The sequence below is a fragment of the Colletotrichum paranaense genome (genome assembly GCF_030867605.1).
Source record: "Colletotrichum paranaense strain IMI 384185 chromosome Unknown Scaffold_4.1, whole genome shotgun sequence".
NCBI classification, from domain to species: Eukaryota; Fungi; Ascomycota; class Sordariomycetes; order Glomerellales; family Glomerellaceae; genus Colletotrichum; species Colletotrichum paranaense.
The window spans coordinates 400,489-418,143 of record NW_026848962.1 but is presented as its reverse complement, the minus strand read 5'-3'; the positions used below and the strand labels follow the sequence as shown (position 1 = coordinate 418,143).

Here is a 17,655-nt window from a genome sequence, read left to right as displayed (position 1 = left end):
TGAATCTGCATGGCAGACTATTCAGTCGGAACAGCCATATCGAAAAGCCTTGAGGCAACGGACCTTTTTCTGAAAACGCCATGCTTCAGAGGCATATTCATCATATTTCGTTAACATCGTCTAGTTGAACACGAAGTGATTTGCAGATAGGAAACACTTGACGCAGACCAGCCTCAGCTATGATTCCCAAAAGAAACTCAGCACTTCTGAAGTTCTGCCTGATAACCCAAGTCTGACTGATTTGGCCTCGCTTGGCTGGCCCCCAGATTGGCCTCATTCAAATTGGCCTCATTCGAGTCCCCAGAAATTTGGCCTCATCAGCGCCGCAGCCTTCACCCATGGCTACAACCTCTCATCCATCTATAAAATTCCCACATCTTGCCTTTCAATTGTCTGTTTCTTCTTTTCTTCTCCAGCTCTCTTAGCCACAAGGCTATGATCAAGTGTAGTATCTGTTCTTCCCAGTCTAACCAGCTGGGCAAGCATCCCCACGGGGATCGCGAGCCTCTTTTTCAACGGTTGACACAATTTTTATAATCTCGGGAAGACGAGCCTCTGTGTCTTCTCACTCTCCTGAGGCTTGCGGCGTTGCTCGCTCTTCTTTATCGCGGCGCTACGTTTCGGCGTGGCTCTCCGCGGGAAAGGAGGCATGGGTTTCATCGAGGGAGAGAGGTTACACATGTCGGCTTCCCACCGTGTCCCTGGTATTACACTGCCTCCAGGCGACGCGAAAGGAATATTGATTCTGTCTTATTTTTCCCTTGTTCCAACTTCCTCATTGCGGATATCTCTGGCTTGTCCAGCGGCGCGAAGAGGATATCAACACACGATGTTAAGACCGCTGCCTTATGGTTCGTGTCTAGCTTGAAGCCGTCGATCATATGAAGCTCACAGTAGTCATAGCAAATCTTAGTCATTACTCCAGTAGAACCGATGCCGACCAACAAGTTACTCCTAGTATCCAACCCCAATAAACATCACTCACGGCAAAGTTTCCGCCCCTCATCGTCTATAGAAGTAAATCCATCCAAGCAAACATGAGTTGAACTCAGCAAGAAAGGACTGCTACCTTAATTCATCCGTTCCTCGGCCGAGTCTCGCTGATATAGATTTATCTCCGCATACTCATAGACAACTTGCCTGGTTCCACTCCGCATAGGTCCATCTTCAAACAAACTGCAATTAGGAGGCCAACATCTCCTACGTCCATGCTCATCACGAATGGAAACTAAAGGCGCGAATAGAAGAAGAAACTTGTTGAATGATCCGCTCAAGCGCCGAAACGCCCAGATCCTCCACTTACCTGCTCCTCCAAACCCTCCGGCTCTGAATCAAGCTCTGCTTCCTCGGTATCAGAATAATCGGGGTCTCACGACCAAACACCCACCTCTCTCAAGCCTCGGCGTTTGATTCTCAGAAAGCGGGCTGCTTCTTGGACCATCCTTTTCTTCAAACACTGAAACGGAGAGCAGAAGAGATGTTGAGTAAGAGGCAAATCATCCCACTCGCATCGCCTCCCGTCGGAAAGGTTCGAACAAGTGATGGGAGTTGTCTCACAGAGGAAGGGGACGAAGACCCAAGGCTGAACCGTGTGTAGATAGAGAAAAAAAAAAAAGGAGCTCGGTTCTCTCTCTGCGCCCCCAGAATGCGGAGGAGGGCCAAGAATAGGCAAAGACACTGCCAAAACACCCGCTCAGACTTTGACACATGCACCAGCGGGAAATCACGAAGAGGAACCCACTTTCGGCCGGCATCTCGCTTCATAGAACGTTGGTCTCCCGGGCTCCCGTTGCCCGCCCGGCGACTTTGCCCCGTATGAGGAAGGGTGAAAGAGGGTTGAGAGAGAGAAAGAGTGTGTGTGGCGATGATGGTTTCTTCTGCCCTCAAGACTTACATGCTAATGCCAGTCTCTTTTGCGTGTTTGCCTTGCCTCCATAAGAGAATCGCCGCCATCTCTCATCCCTCATCCTAGCTTGAAGCTGAAGAGGATTGCTCGATGAACAGCTCTCCATATTCAAACACGCCTAGCTTATAGTTGCCTCGTTATCGCGAACCTCGACAGGCTCAGTGAGGACATTTTCTCAAACAGAATCCAAAGAAAAGGGCAAAGCCCTCACAGGCATGCCACGAGTCGCTGGAAACCCTCCCTCCCAACTCTATAACAGCGCACGTCCAATACGCAAGCGCGCGGACTGCTGAGAGATGGAGAATCTTGTAGGCAGGGAGGAAAAAGATCAGCCCGATTTCTTCCTATTCGCACACACGTTAAAAGAGGTCTTTACTATCCTTGTCTTGTTCCCCTTTTACCAAACTCAACTCAACTACACCCGCTCCCGTTCCACATACTCTTCAGCATCCAAGTCATGGCAGACCTGGGAAGTACCCTGTGTGTTTGCATATCCTAAGTCACACACATGCAGTCCCTCCCCCATGACGGGCTTTTATTGTGACATGAAGCAACGTTTACTGGGCAGGCGGGGGTGGCTCTACGAAACGTCCTAAGGGGCCAAGTCCCCGATATAGCTTTGGACTTCAAACGAAACTCAGCTTTTTGCGTTCTTGTCTGCAAGATCTCACGATGCCAGCATAACCTTAAGCCACATAGGCGCGGGAGAGTTTATCTGGTTTCAACCTGCAAAGAAAGATAGTCCTCGGCTGAACAATTCTGGCATATATCCGAAGCCGGGCGTAACGCAAACAAACGACCTGATTCCCGGCAACATCACGACCCGAGTGGGTAGCAGAAGGGCATGTTGAACAGCTGACGGGATCCGACGTCACATCAATCATCCATCGTCCTTCCTTTCCGTGATCCTACCATAAACTCACATGCAGCCATAGATGTTTTGCTGTCATCTACGCAAAGACTTCTTGCGCAATCCCAGATCATTGCCACGGATCGTTGGGACGATGTCAGAACCCTGGTGTGTGCGGCTGTGTGCCGCAGGATATGAAACAGCCCTCAGGGACTTGACTTCACGTCGAGACCTTCGTTTCGAACCGGTAGGTAACAGCTTTTGCCCTCTTTTCGTCCCTTTCTTTCTTCTTCTTCTTCTTTTGAATTTCTTTCCTTTGATGGAGTCTGTCCGAAGTCAGACTGACACAAAAGCATCATGGACCCAGGATGATCCGGGCTTGTAGACGCCATAGAGTGAGCAGTGCTCCCCAAAAAAAAGACTCTGTGCAACAAAGGTTTTTTTTTTCAGATGACAATGGCTGGCTGGTTGGGGCGGAGTCTAAGCCATCCGTCATGCAGCCTTAAGCTTGTCGTATATCGTAGGTTCTTGTTTTGGATGAAGGTAAATCTAGCCAGAGGTCTCCCGGAGGCGTCTTACACCGTGGCATGGACAAGCATGCTCTCACCTGTTTGGTACTCAGCCTATAGAAGGTATTTCCTTATGGTTTCTGAAGCCCGATCATTGCGGGCGTCGTTGGGACAATGATATTGATCTTAATATACCCCCCGTGCATCGGATCACTGTAATCCGAATTAGAATTTCTTCAGTCTTGACAAGAATTCAAAGGCCAGGAGCTGAAGCTCTTGCTTGTGACCATTAGCTTAATTAATACAAGGTCAGTAGTCCAAGCTGAGCTCGTTTCCTACAGGCATCAACCGGTACTTTGGCCTCACTGACTACTCTCCTCTGATCACCGATGGGCCTCGGAAAAAGCCGGACTTGACTCTGACATACGCTCGACAGTGATCCAGGGGTGAAGAATTCGCGGAGATCCGCGATGCCATATTCTAGTTGCCGTGCCAAGAAAAAAACGAAGCCTCATCTGGGGTCCTCAAGGAAGCGATTATATTCTCGAGGATAATCCTGCTTGGGCAGTTACTTCATAGCCTCATCTGAAGACTTGGCTAAAGTCTGCTCAAGGGCCATCTATGTATTCAGATCGAATTTTGGGTTTCGTCCGCATCGAGATGTTCGATGATTAAGCACAATCGACGAGGAACCACATATTGGCATCTGGCCTACATGAATTGGAAGGATCTTGCGTCTTCTCAACCCTTTACATTTCGGCCGGGGTCTCAACGACCCGAAGGCACCCTCTTCCAAGACAGGACATCATCTGCAGCCGAGCACTGGGCAGCGGGATCACGTACAGTCTCTGCTTGTGTCGAGGGACATACTTACACTCGAGACCACCGATGGAGGGCATGTGCCAGCATCCTCCTTGGAGACAAGCACACATAGCTGCTTGACAGCGTGGCACCCGGAAACATACGGACGAAAGGCCAGCGAATAGAATTATTTAGCCCTTGTGTGCGGACAGTCAGATGAGAACAATCTTACCGTCATGTTCGTTTGTGCTTATTATAACACACGATTAGCTTGCTGCGGTCTACATGGTGCTTGGCCTTCTAGTTGCATCGTTGTTCATCATCAGCAAAGAAGAGAGAGGCTTGATTAGCAACCGCCGTGATCATCCCTTTCCGAGTCAGCGACGGGCAAGACGATTCATCGGCACCAGAGCACTAGGCATCCGTACTGCCAGACATTTTTGCCGAGTCAGACAAACTCTTGAGCCCAGATGCCTGCTGCAGAAGTGCGCCTGAGACATTACATCTCACATGTAGAACCCGCCCACGTTAGATCGGCCGCCTCCCCGAGCGCCTACTCCCCCCAGCTCGCAGGACACGGGAGTTCTATCAGATCCAGACGAAAAGAGACATGGCTGGCATATATTTTTTGTTTGAGACAAGCTGCAACCAGGTCTCTCACCGGCGGTGAAGGACGTTGCAGGGCGGCAAGCATTGACCAGTCGATCGCTGTGCGCATACTAGCTGGCTGAGCTTCCGGCCGTTGGAGGATGATAAAAGCACCGAGACGAAAATAGTATGTGCCGTTCAATTATGTAAGTTGAATAGCTAGCCTTCGAGCGCTTGAGCACATATCATCGTGCGGTGACTTGGGAATGGCAACTGGCAGGCGTACCGTCACCGCTTGGAAGCATCGTGGACCGAAGGCTGAAAGAGAACAGTCGTTCACTCTCCAAGGCACGTGGACAGATCGGAAACGCCGGATCTGCCGCCACGCCGGCGATGGCCTCGGGACAATCATCGTCGACCACGCGGACGGCCCGTGATAATCGAACTCAAGAGAACAATCACAGAAAGGCGAGAGTCCGTGAGTTGCGCCGTTGCGAGTGCCGTTGCTGCACGTGCCTTTTGCGATCAATGAGACCCAGCCCGGGGGTTCGTATTCAAGATCGAGCCGTCGTCGAACACTGGAAAAAGAAGCGGTGAACAGTGATGCGTGTTTCTAGGCTCTTTAGAGTTGAGACAGAGTTGCCCGTCAATGGCGTCGGCGATGGGAAGAATGGGTTGTCACCTCATCATTGTCTTTGATGGACGCGTTCGGTAGGTATTCCACGAGGCCTATGCTACAGGGATATCCTGGTTATTTCTCGAGCAGATCGTCTTAGAACTAACACGGCGCCGAAAATAGGGTTTGGGGGAGGTTTTGCTGAACCCACACGTGTTTCTCAATCGCGTTGTGAGCCCTGGCAGGAATAGACGATGATATCTGGATCCTCAATCATTTCCCTGCGTCATGCAGATCTCAAAATGAGGCTCGATGGAATCTGAGCTTGACTAGAGAACGCATATCCGTAGATGCATTGCGCCTCCTGCAAGGCCTGTATTGCTGCAAGTCATTGTGTTGCGCCGGAAGAGGGGTCAAGAGGGGTCACAGCGCTGGTCTAAACTGCAACACAGCAAACCGAAGCCTTTTAGAATCATCTATTATCCGCGGCCAAATTTTTGGTATCTCGGCACGCCCGGTCTTGTGTCGTCAAACTCGTGATGGGTCAGTAGTATTAGGCGCAGCGATCCGTCGGACAGTAAAACCAAGATATGTCCGGTCCCTTGCAGTAACTCTGCAGCATCTCCCCTTCCTAGCAGGGCCGGACCACGATGACGACCAGGTGAGGGGAGAACTAACGCAGGGAGAAAGCAAATAAGACGAAGTTAGAGACGACGACAACGAATCGCGCCCCGGTGAAAGAGCGGTGAATTGGTGTTCCTGCACACCATCATTGTTGGGTTATCCACCCTCCAAGCCGCAAAGTGGTCAGCCGATGGCCACAAAGTCCGCTAAAGACGGGCTCCAAGGCGCTGTTCCTGGTACCTGGCAGGTTCTGGAGCTGGTGCGGTTGTTGGTAGCCTAGTGCTGATATCGAGTAGCGGGCCAGTTGTTAGTGCGGTTTGAAGATGGCGTCAAGAACTCCTTATATTGACGAGGATCGGTCGACAAACTAACAGCCGCCGGCCTCCGAGTCTCCAAATCCTTCAGCCTATACGGCGTGGCTGTGGATCCGAAAGCTCCAGGTTCTGATGGTTCAAGGGTACTCCATACTCCAGCGCGGCGAGCGACCGCTACGGATCTTGGAACCCCACAGGGCAGAGGCTGATCAAGTCAAGCAGCGTCGATCCAAGCATGGATGAGGCCTGACGTGACGGTTTGCTGAGAGAGCTTCTCGGCCATTGATGGACGGTGGTTGGCGCTTGGCGCTTGGCTGATGAAAGACGTGGAAGAGGATAACAGCGCAACGGCCTTTTGTCTGCAGTGACAGTTGTCACGTATGCGTCTGGCGGCAGCCGACATGCCTGGGTCTGGCCTGGATAACCACCCAAAAGTCCATCATTCATATGCCTGGACCGTTGGGCCCTCGTGCGCAGTAGGCTGCCCTGGAAAACCGCAAGAGATATTCGGGCACCCTTTGGGCAGCATCGGCATGCCGCCCTCCAGCATCGTGGTCTCGACCAGTCTGTTTCCCTCGACATGAAAGCGCGGCTTGACATCGTCCGTACCGATTTTCCCGGCATACTGGACATCGAAATTTCACAGGGCTCGGGCGGAAAAGGCTGGCATTCCATGTGTGACACACGGCGACTAAGAAGGCATAATGCCTGTTTCTTCACTAGCCTGCGCGTTCCTCGATCACTGCGAGAGTGTCCGGATGAAACCTGACAACGAAGAGGGGCACGAGAGGGTCATCAAAGAGGGGCGGTTTTTGATGGCGTTTATGGTTTATCGATAAAAAAGGCTGACGGGGTTGTTAACTACTTTGTCGCGGGAGGAGGGGTAGATTCCTTGGCTGGTGTGGGCGAGGTAACACCAGGCTCGAAGGAGGCCACTGACGTTGAATGTATTCGAAACTTGTTCTGATGGAGTCCAGACTTGGCCTGGGTCGGGTTGAAAATATCCCGCTGTCAAACGAACGAACCACGCTGAAATCAGTTCGACCTGCAGAACTGGAACGTATCGTCGGGTTTGACGGACTGCGATAACTCGGCGCGGAATAAGCCTCGGATTCGATACCCGCTGAACGCAGGAGGGGTAGAAAATGCCACCAGAAGCTCCTCCAATCCTGCAGTCATCAGGATGCGGTCTTAGCGAACTGAGGGCCATCAACGGCGGCAACTGCGTGACGCGCGCTAGGCAAGCGGTGAAGTTCAAGCTGAAGTATAAGCGGCATGGCCCGCGAACACCAGGAACGCTAGAATTTGAATAGTTTCGGCCGAAGGTCCCAAGATACACTTAGTCTTGTTCCAGCAATGACCTTGACTGCCTGACGATCATAGCTCAGTGCCATTCACCGTACCCAACGGGTCTGCTTTTGACGGGTTTGTAACGCTCCTCTTGGTAAAGGACATCGGAGCGCCACCTCAAGAACCCCAGGGCTCAAGGTGCAAGTAGGTATCCGTTAAATCGTTGCATCAGCGTCGACACCACCCTGTTGCCGCCGGGCGGCTCGAACTGGAGAGGATAGGAATGACTACCCACCCATCACACTGGTGACTTATCTGCTAGTGTGGCGTTTGCGGGGCACTTTGCATGCGACGCACCTCACTACCCCATTCAGAGTGGTGGCTTCTCTCCTGACAGTGCATGGCTTGATGAATATCATCACCTGGCCCTCCATCTTCAGTTGTATGTGTGTGTGCTAATGTATGATAGTCCGGTGTCAAAGAGTGGGCTTGTTTCTCCCGGGCTCGTCAACATCGCGAGCGCCCACTTATCGCAAGGGGGACGTCGAGAGAAGGAACAGACGAAGAAGAAAAAAACGCAACGCCAACGGCCAACGGCGCAAAGTCAGCCAATCCCTCTACTCCATCCAACCTGCGGGAGGACGCAGTGGAGACGGATCATGGTCATGGCCTCGAGGTCTGTGTGCCAGTCAGTGCGGGCTGCGTCTCGGTATGCAAGGTACCAGGGGTAAAGAGGGTGGGAAATGGTAAGAATATTCGGATACAAGTGTGCTGAGTACAATAGCCCAAGAGACAAGACTGGTGTGATGAGACAATGAGAAATCATTGGTGAGGATAGAGAAGAAGAAAGCGTTGTAGAAACCTGGCCAAGAATGATGCACTTTGATCTGTGAGCGCCTCTGCCGCCCAGCACCATCCTCTGGTGTCTCGGACAGGAACGGCTTTAGCTCTGGCTCTGTATCCGCGAGATACGCGATCGCTAGAATCTTCGTAAAGCTGGGGATTGGGGAAAAATAAAAGCGCGCCTTTCACCTGTCTTGAAATCCATTAAAGCGGTATACGAGGTTGTTCCTGGGCTCCCTTGCTTGCTTGTACTTCGTACAGCAGGATCCTGGTGATCAAAGACGGATCGGCCCTGGTCCGTCTCGACTCTCGAACAGCTCAAGACAAACAAGCTAGCTCCATCTGGATCATTGTCGTTGTCCTGAACGGAAAATACGCAGAGTCTCAACGGGTAGCCTCCGAGGACTGTGTCGTATTTTCCTCCACGCTGCTTGACGTCTTCAGGCCCTTGTACATTTGGAAGCGCGGAAACGATTGCAAACTGTATGTCCTGTTGATGGAGGTATCGCAGAAACCGGCTTTGATGTTTGCCGTCAAGTGCGACGTCCAATATCAGACCGGAAATGAGCCCTGTCGCCGAAGTTCTGGCCCATTGAGGCAGGCTCTGTCACTGATGGCTCGCAGAAACGGCCAGGTCTCATCTCGAAAATAGCTAGTAGCGGACAGTTATTGCCAAATGGGGATTAAGCAATATCATTCCAAAGAGTGACACTTCAAAAGAAGGTGATGCAAATGCCGATTGTTAACGTTTCGTCACTCATTCGCCACAAGATGCCACCGACCCAAGTTCCTGCTCGCTCTGGAACGCCAGAGTGCCGTGTAGACCGTTGAATCCACAGATAGTTCGTGGAAGGGTCTGGGAAATTGGGACTGAGGAGATAGCGATGCGTGGCTAGGTGCGGATAGTTACTCAATCGAGCCGCCGTCCGCAGTACGCCAGGATCATTCATGGCTCGATATGCACTAGAGCTCCTCAATTCCAAGTTCGAGTTTCTGCGTGAACAACGCCCGCCTTCAATCCGCGTCGCCCTTGCAGGAGACCCGATGAGGAGGCCTTGATAGCGATGACGCCAGGCCAATCACTGACAACCACGACGAAAGAACAGCGGGTCGTTTCAGCGCAGCTCCTCTGAGTGAAGACGGCATGTCTAATTGGACTGTGGTGTGTCTCGCTGGGTAGTGCTGATTTCCCCGCGTTGTGGTGTTCCTTTTTCTTTTTTCCTTCTGCTGCCTCTCACGCCTCTCAACTGTCCCGACCTGGCCATGGCAGACTGCATATCGAGCTGGGGTGGAAAACGCCATTACCATAATACCAAGGGGTGTTGGCAGACTGAAGCTGAAATGCTGAAGGAAGGATGATTCGGGCGTCCATGGAGCCGGTACGGCGAAACGGCCGCGGTTTGCTGAGAATGATACACACCACAGTTATCAATGATGACTGCCATCTCATCCCCATCCCAGGGCATCCCGAGTCTAGGCCCAACTATCGAGCGACACCACCTCGAGTGTGGTGCTGTTTTACTGGCCTGGCGTCTAGTGTCGTCGGCTGGCGTGGTGTGGCGATGGCAAGCCAGCAGGGCTTCTTGACTCGCTCACCGCTTCGGGTACAAGACGGACGTGGGGGACCTGGGCTTCGGTGACCTGGGCGTCCCAAGTTCGAAGCGGCCGGCGCCAGAGATGACCGGTCACAAAATTCTGGTGCGAAGTTTCGTTCTGAATGCCAACTCGGCCCTGGCTCTCGGCCGGCTTCGTTTCCAGAATAGTTCACGACGGAGTACGAAGTAGATGGCTGTGGCTCCGCGCCCGCCCCGCAACCAATGCCCGCCGATTTTGAGGTTCTGTAGCACGACAACGGGCTGAGAAAGGGGCCATCGCAGACGATGAGCAGAGCCATGCATGCCAGTCCAGTGCATTGCAGGCCAAGCGCAGGGCATGTGCAGCCAGAGATTCTCAAGATGGCAGAGAGAGCCGGTGAGATGGCTGGGTGGCTGCGTGGGACCTATTACGGGCAAAAGCAGCACGGGACGAGCTGTCATTGATGTTGTGTCTCGTCAGATGGCTGCGAGCCTGCGACAGGCGTGGCCAGTGATGAGGCCTACGCGCTGCAAGGATGTGGGGATTTTGACAAGGCCCCCCGGGCGATGGACAAATTGCTTGCATGGAAGCGAGTGAAGGGCCGCAGAGGGGATCTGTGGATTGAGGTCTGAGATGCCATCACAGTCGCATCCGTATCCGACGTTGAGAGTTGAGTGCCAACGTAGGGATCGTGTACTTCGTAGAGAGCACTGGAGCGAGCGTTGCAGAAGCCAAGGCGGTTGGACTTGCACTTGCACAATTGCACTTCCCTCGAGGGCATGTAGAGTCGGGTTGCAGTCGCAGTCGGGAACTGTGCGCCGAGTGGCATCTGGCTTGTCCACCGAGCTTCACCTGTGCCCTCGAAATACCTTAGCGGGCGGTAGGTGGCTAGGATGAAATGGTCTGTACTTGGAAGTGGTCTAGCTCTTGCTCAAGAACAGGCGCAGCACCACGATCTTCCTGAGGTAGCGTGCTACAGGTGCGTGTTCGCAGGTTCTGGCACGGCCGTTCTTGGTCGTACCGTAACGGACCGGACGTTGGGTGTCCGAAAATACATACAGTCAGTGATGACGGGTGGCGATGGGGACTGAAAGGTTGCGAATGAGGTCTGTGGTGGACTTGGCTAGGAACGGTGACTGCCACACGTGAGCAGGCGTTGATGTGTGAGTTGATTGACGCTTGATGGATTGGATGGCTCGAGGTGAAGACATTCGGCGTTGTATTCGAGGGTGGTTGGCGGCGGAGGAAGACGGGATGAGATGAGGAGACCAGGAAAATTACCTAACTGTCCAAGGTACGTACCGCATGGAGGAGACGTCGACGTCGAGACGGGAGCGAGTGGGGCATCTCAGACTTAGAGTATGTACGAGTACGTACCCATGACTAAGGAACGGGACGTACCCATGCTCAACGCTCCCCTTCCTTCTCCTTCCCGTCTCCTCACCTCACCGGGCTACGGAGTACATAAGGTACCTAGGTAGTAAACCTCACCTTTGCGGTTACCTTACCTAACCCTACCTTACCCTTTGCTTACCTTGCCTTGCATTGCCTGCCCATATATCCTTCTTACCTTACCTAGAGTTACGACTTGGATCGTTTTAGACGCGGTGGACTTGGCACTTGCACCATAGTCGGCAAGGGCATACCGCCTTCTTTGTTTCTTTTTCTTTCCGTTTGTGAACAAATGAGGCTTGTTTTAGTGGCCTGCAACCGCTGCGTCCGTGTCCTCCATCCTCGACACCTACACGTGTGTTCGTAGTATCTACGATTCGCGAATACCCAGGTACCTTGCTTGCCGCAGGTAGTAGTCGTGGGTACAATTAGTGTACCGTAGGTTAGTGTGGTAAGGTTCCTTGGCTTCACGATGGAACCAATCATGACTCTGCTGCAAAGATTCAATGTTGCAAAGAACGCGGGATTCCGGCTTGGGCTGGATAAGCAGTTGCCGTTTGTTTCCGCCGTCAAAACTTGGTCAGGTAAGAGAGATGGGCTGTGTCTGCACAATTGAGTTTCAAAAAAATGCTACCAATCGCCCAAATTAGAAGCATTTGAGTCCTCCCATCTCCGGACCGAGCATCACCCGCAGCAGCAGGATGGCATCCAACAAGACTCGAGATGGATCCTGGATTGCTTCGCTGCAGGATGCATGCTGTGCTGTGCTGTGCTGTGCTGTACTGTACACTCTGGTCGTTGTACCGTTGCATTTCGCATTTTTGCAGGCTCTGCTTCTCCTCTTCCCCCTCCTCTCCCCCTCTCTCCAGCCTCTCTCCCAGAGTTCCCCTCCCCCGTCCCAGCCCAGGTGCCTGCGTACTAGAATCTGCATGAGATCTATCTTTTCACGTTGCAGCCGGGGTCTGACCTTTTTCCGTGCTGCACCTCGATGGAATGGGGCAGCTACAGGGACAGAGGCACAGAGGATGGTCTCACTCAATCCCGATGCCCATTACAATCCCAGCAACATCACGGTGCACAGCAGCCAGGGCACCTAATCCTACACCCACCATGGTTTCTTCTCCTCCGTTCCTTTCCAATAGCCCGCCTGCAGCTTGCCGACTAGGCAGTTGTCTATCCTCAAATGTTTCCTCTGTGGAGGTTGCGGAGATGGAGGAAGAGAGGGGAAAAGATGATCATGCTCTCCGTCACTTACAAACCAACCGTTCTAAACTTACAGTGACCATGAAGCCAGCCTGCCTCTGCTTATCGTGGCTCTGCTTTAGCTCAGCCCGGAGGAAGCGGGCTTCTCGATGCTCATTCGCCCTTCCGCTTCAACACCATTCCTCAAGCCCCGGTGTGTTCCTGGGTCCTCCTTAACTAACCCATGTGCATGGCTGGGTCCTGGAAGAGCCCCCTCCATTAACGGCCACGAACCTTTGGTCAGAAATCAGCGCAGAACCACATGGCACCATCCAGGCCATACAATCCGCTCTCTGGGAACCCAGCTTGGGCAGCTTCACATCAAGCCTGCTCAGTGTCTCCCCATGCTGACCGGACGTCGAAACAGACAACTGGTCAGAGCAATTAAGATGAGGCTGTTTAGGCTGCCCGGATGCCTGTAAGTGTACGAGGAAAGAAAAAGCTCCGAGAGGATCGGTCGGTGTCTTGGTCGACCCGACAAAACAAGCCCTGTCTTTCTCCCTCTCTCTCCGAGTCTGTCTCTCCCGGTTCCGACTCCGACTGCCTCCACAGTCCACACGTTGCGATCCGGCGATGGTGACAGCCGCGCTGCATCCGTGGACTCGTGTCGTTGGATTTCGATGTTGATGATCCTTGATGGGTTGTCACTCTAACTCATCCTCAGTCGTTTGTTTCGAACCTAGATTCTATCTATTCTTTCCCTTCTGCCATCCCACCTCGTTCTCGTCATCGGCATCCCGAAAGCCCTTGTGCAACCAATCGATTGCAGACGGATAGATCAGGAAACAACGTACACAAACTGCCCTGATGGACGATACCGTCCCTGGACCTTGTCTTCTGGGTGTATGGTGTAGTGTACACTCCACAGTTTGTGTGTGAGAGGGAAAGAAAGTGTGTGTTGCCATACCTGACCGGACTTTACCTGACGTAAGGTAAGCTTCCGTGCCTGACCTGAGAGACTAGAGTGGAAGAAGGTCCAAGTCTGTCCTTCCACGTTGCTATTCCCAGCCTTCTCCCGATGCCGCCATGATCCTCTCAGGTCTTCTTCCACGTCGCTCACCTGTCCTTCTATCTGATCCAACACCAACGCCAACACCGCAGCCAACGCCGGTACACCGATATCAGCACCAAGCATCAAGAACCAAGCACCAGCACCGACACCAACAGCAGCATACCGCTTATGCCAGGCTAGCCAGTCCCATCCAGCCAAGTCAAAATTTAGAAACATCACAACGTCCTCCAATGGCTACCCGCAGACGCTCAGGTACCGCAGGACGCCATGCACACTAGACACAGACACACAACACACGCTCCCTCATTCACACACCCCTCTTTTCCTCTCGTCTGCTCACCCCCCTGTTCCTGGTCCTGTTCCTGTTCCTGTTCCTGTTCCTGAGTCTCTTCCACTCACCTCTCTCTCTCTCTCTCAGTCTCAACTCTCAACTCCTCACAATTCTCCCGCTCAGAAGCCAAGGCCTTCACCCGCCGGCCCTCGTCTCGTCTTCTTGTCTTCACCCCCCCCCCCCTCCTTGTTCATGGACCCCGACACACAACTCAACCTCCGAACGCTCCACCCAGAGATCCACCTATCCACTGTCTTGAACCTGATGCGTTGTGTGCAGCTCGGTTCGTTCGTTTCTTCCCACTCGTCACGGACGGTTTCTCTTGACCACAGACACCACCACACTAGGCACAGGAACCCGCAACTGACCACCACCATTCTCTTTGGCTCTTCTCTCACACATTCTCACGCACACACACACACACACGCACTTACTCGCTCTCAGCTTCTCGCCTCCCCCCTCCTCCTACACACGCGCACACCACACTAAAGCATCTCGACATCCTGTCCTGCATCACGGATCATGGCCACACCCCCGGAAAGGCCCCATAATATCCTTGCGGGATTATTCACATGCCGTCGTTCCCAAGCGGGTGCACGGTTGTACAGCTTATCCCTACCCTGTCTCTCAGTCTCTCCAAGCACACTCTTCCTCGTCGTACGGAATAGGTATGCACCAAGTTGTGTGTACATGTCTATGTGCGTGGTGTATCCGCACATCGTAGCTGCGTGGCTGCAAAGGTGGCCCAAGGTGCCACCGCCCGTCAATCTTTACATCGTTTCCATGTCAGTGCTGCCGCAAGTGCCGCATCCAAGGAACCAGGTGCTCTCTACTACGTTTCCCACCCCTACATGGCAGCTATATACATAACCCCAGGACAGCCGCCCACTATCTTCTGTATTCGATCTCCGCGAGCCTCTCTTCCTCGTCTCCAACCCTTCCCCTTCCCTTACTTGAAGGTCTCCAGCATCAACCGGCTCCCAACGTCAATCTTGGAGTCGTGGAACCTGATCTCTGGTCTGGTTTGTCTGTCATCCTGACCTGGTGCCGAGATCATTCACCCAAACTGTTTGTCACCCTTTCCTATAATCTCTTATTTTCCTTGAATGTCTATTTGTCGGTTTGTTCCTATTACGGAAGACCCTAAAAGCCCAGTGGTGCAAGTTGTACATGGCGCTCGGCAACATTTGAACACTGGCTTGTAATACGAACATTGGGTTGTTCCATTTGTTATATCGGGCTGGCCCATCCACGCCGAAACGGCATATAATACCTACTGGACGATGTCGACGACGAAACTGCTCTCAACGGTGGTTTGGCTTTCCAGCCTCTCGTTACCTACCAGAGCCTTGGATCGAAGAGACGACTTTACCGATTTCGAAACTGAGGAGGAAAGACAGGGCAAGGGCAAGGGCAAAGGAAAAGGAAAGGGAAAAGGCAAAGAAGGCGTACCGAATGTTCCCGTCACGACACCCGGACTCGACGCCCTGCCTACAACCGGAACCGATCCTACGCCTGTCCTCGGGCCTGGGACAAACAATGGGGATCCAAACAATCCCAACAATGGAGGTGTGACCTGGCTCAACCCTGGCACTGAACACTCAGTCTGCGATGCCTTCACCCATCTGCCGTTTTTATCACACCGACGATCTCATCCGAGCCCCCGCCTTACCTCACCTGACTGACTCTTTGGACACCTCCGGACATTTTCTTTCCGTTTTGCTCTCACTTGACTTACATATAAATTGGATAAAGAGCTAACGCATCTTCACAGCACCTCCCCCTAACGAGGAACCGCCCCCTCCTCCGGAAAACCCTCAGGTCCCGGAAAACCCTCCAAATCAGGATCCCCCTCCACCCCCTCCCCCACCAGAGGAACCACCGCCGCCGCCGCCTCCTCCAGAAGCGCCTGCTCCTCCGCCTTCGCCTCCGTCTCCGCCTCCGTCTCCCCCGGCGCCTACCACCACCTCGGTTGAGAGTCGAAGGCCAACGACAACTCCACGATCTAGTCCCGTAGTCTCAACTTCGAGACCTCCGGTGCCATCTGTCTCGTCTTCTCCAACCCCAATTCGCTCGTTTCCTCTACCGGTCTTTTCACAGCCGAGTGCACCCCCACCAAACTTTCCCCAGCCGTTTCCACGACCAAGCTCAACACCAAAGCTTCCTCAGTCAAGCTCAACGACATCTCTTATTGTTGTACTTCCGCCGCCAACTTCAGCTCCACTGACCACGTTGCCGCCACCTGCTCAGCCGACTGATGCTGGGAACAGGAGTTCAAACCTCCCGGCGCCAGCTGCACCAAGCTCAACCTCTTTGACTGACCAGCACGGCGCCATGAGCGGAAATAAATCGCAGGGTATTGAGGGCAACCGTGGCCTTGTGGTTGCTCTGAGCACTGTACTCTCTGTGCTTGGAGTGATCATTATTATCGGGGCCATCTTTCTCTGCTACCGTTACCGCCGTGGCCGCATGCCATTCAGCCGCCGGGGCAATAGCCCGATTGATGATGAGGAGATCGAATCGTGGAAGGCCTGCAGGACAATTGAGAAATGCACGACCGTGGTCGTGGATAAACATGACTCGGCTGGTTCTATTCGCAAGCCAGCCAGCGTGATCGTCTATCAAAATCACAACCAGCACCAGCCGCGCCCTTCAACGGATACCGCACCTCGCTCTCTGTATCACAAGCGGAGCATGGACAAGAAGAGTATTGATATCCCTCAAACTCCCGTTCTCGCACGAGCCCCAAACGCCCGCGTTGGCCTCACTGACGACGCCGTCGAGGGTGACCTCGCCTTCCTTCCATCCCCCAAGCGACAGAACTCCAGACTGTCCAAGTTGCCGTCCCCTCGTCATGGCAGACATCGCAGCTCTCGCAGCAGCGCGAGTGTCGGTAGTCTGCGCGAGCATTGGTATGGCTACCACACCGACACAGAAATGTCTCCCCGCCCTTCGGTGGACCCTTACTCCCGGATGCCTTCTTCGGCACACTCGGATGGGAGGCATCAGCGGGTTTACTCGTCTCCCTCGAACCCTCCGAGGCTTTCACTTGATGAGGAATATCACATGGGTGGCCTCTCCCCACGCCCTTTCCTACGGCAATCAGAAATTGGTCTTGCCGTAGGCTGAAGTTACGATTCACGATTCTACGCCGGTCTATGAGATTTCTCTAACGCCGAGCCTTGTCTTACAACCTACCTTTACGATTCTTGCAGGAAATCCTTCGCAACGAACCCTGCGGATGACAGGAGCACGCCACACGCTAGGCTACGACATTCGTTTCAGCCCTCGCGCTCTTCCCGCGGGACTGGAGAGAAGTGCGGGGTGTGCTATCGCGCGGGACTTTTTGTTTCATGTCCCGATGGATGGCAGCATATCTCAACTCCCCATGTGGCTTAACACCATCACGAGGGTGGTGGGTGAGGCCAGCTGTATTAAACTCAGAATGGAAATTCATGGCTCAACAACCCTCCCCGCCACCATTACTCTTCGGGCTTTCTTCGCGATGCCCTCTTCACAGTGGCACGCAAGGCTCGGCGGACGCATTTGATGCGACCCAACTCCCCTCTTATGTTCCTCTTAAGTGAGCGAGCATCATAACGCTTGATATTGCTACATCTAGCAAGAAGCTTCGATGTCTGAAACGACATCTTTTTTTCCCTTTAATGGTGGCTCATTGGAGTCACTCATGACGGAATGGTGATGGATATACCCACATGACAAACGGTCTACTTGAAGCTGCAACGCAGTCCATTTTCTATA

The 17,655-nt window shown here is 53.2% G+C and overlaps 6 protein-coding genes across 6 annotated transcripts; 4 read left to right on the top strand and 2 right to left on the bottom strand.

Annotated features, from left to right (window-relative positions):
* Window positions 1-4,536: 4,536 nt before the first annotated feature.
* Window positions 4,537-4,797, top strand: CPAR01_05121 (uncharacterized protein; the record flags this gene model as incomplete). The annotated part of the gene is made up of 1 exon (XM_060489400.1): window positions 4,537-4,797. One exon carries the CDS (start codon window positions 4,537-4,539, stop codon window positions 4,795-4,797), a length of 261 nt encoding a protein of 86 aa, XP_060350866.1.
* Window positions 4,798-7,960: 3,163 nt separating this feature from the next.
* Window positions 7,961-8,248, top strand: CPAR01_05120 (uncharacterized protein; the record flags this gene model as incomplete). The annotated part of the gene is made up of 1 exon (XM_060489399.1): window positions 7,961-8,248. One exon carries the CDS (start codon window positions 7,961-7,963, stop codon window positions 8,246-8,248), a length of 288 nt encoding a protein of 95 aa, XP_060350865.1.
* Window positions 8,249-9,355: 1,107 nt separating this feature from the next.
* On the bottom strand, window positions 9,356-9,649 carry CPAR01_05119 (uncharacterized protein; the record flags this gene model as incomplete). Its single annotated transcript, XM_060489398.1, has 1 exon — window positions 9,356-9,649. The coding sequence occupies one exon, from the start codon at window positions 9,647-9,649 to the stop codon at window positions 9,356-9,358; it is 294 nt and encodes a 97-aa protein (XP_060350864.1).
* A 1,390-nt stretch (window positions 9,650-11,039) lies between these two features.
* CPAR01_05118 (uncharacterized protein) lies at window positions 11,040-11,321 on the bottom strand (the record flags this gene model as incomplete). Its single annotated transcript, XM_060489397.1, has 2 exons — window positions 11,040-11,217; window positions 11,284-11,321. The coding sequence occupies 2 exons, from the start codon at window positions 11,319-11,321 to the stop codon at window positions 11,040-11,042; spliced, it is 216 nt and encodes a 71-aa protein (XP_060350863.1).
* Window positions 11,322-13,576: 2,255 nt separating this feature from the next.
* On the top strand, window positions 13,577-14,382 carry CPAR01_05117 (uncharacterized protein; the record flags this gene model as incomplete). The annotated part of the gene is made up of 2 exons (XM_060489396.1): window positions 13,577-13,589; window positions 13,652-14,382. 2 exons carry the CDS (start codon window positions 13,577-13,579, stop codon window positions 14,380-14,382), a joined length of 744 nt encoding a protein of 247 aa, XP_060350862.1.
* Window positions 14,383-15,176: 794 nt separating this feature from the next.
* CPAR01_05116 (uncharacterized protein) lies at window positions 15,177-17,022 on the top strand (the record flags this gene model as incomplete). The annotated part of the gene is made up of 2 exons (XM_060489395.1): window positions 15,177-15,462; window positions 15,668-17,022. The coding sequence occupies 2 exons, from the start codon at window positions 15,177-15,179 to the stop codon at window positions 17,020-17,022; spliced, it is 1,641 nt and encodes a 546-aa protein (XP_060350861.1).
* Window positions 17,023-17,655: the final 633 nt, after the last annotated feature.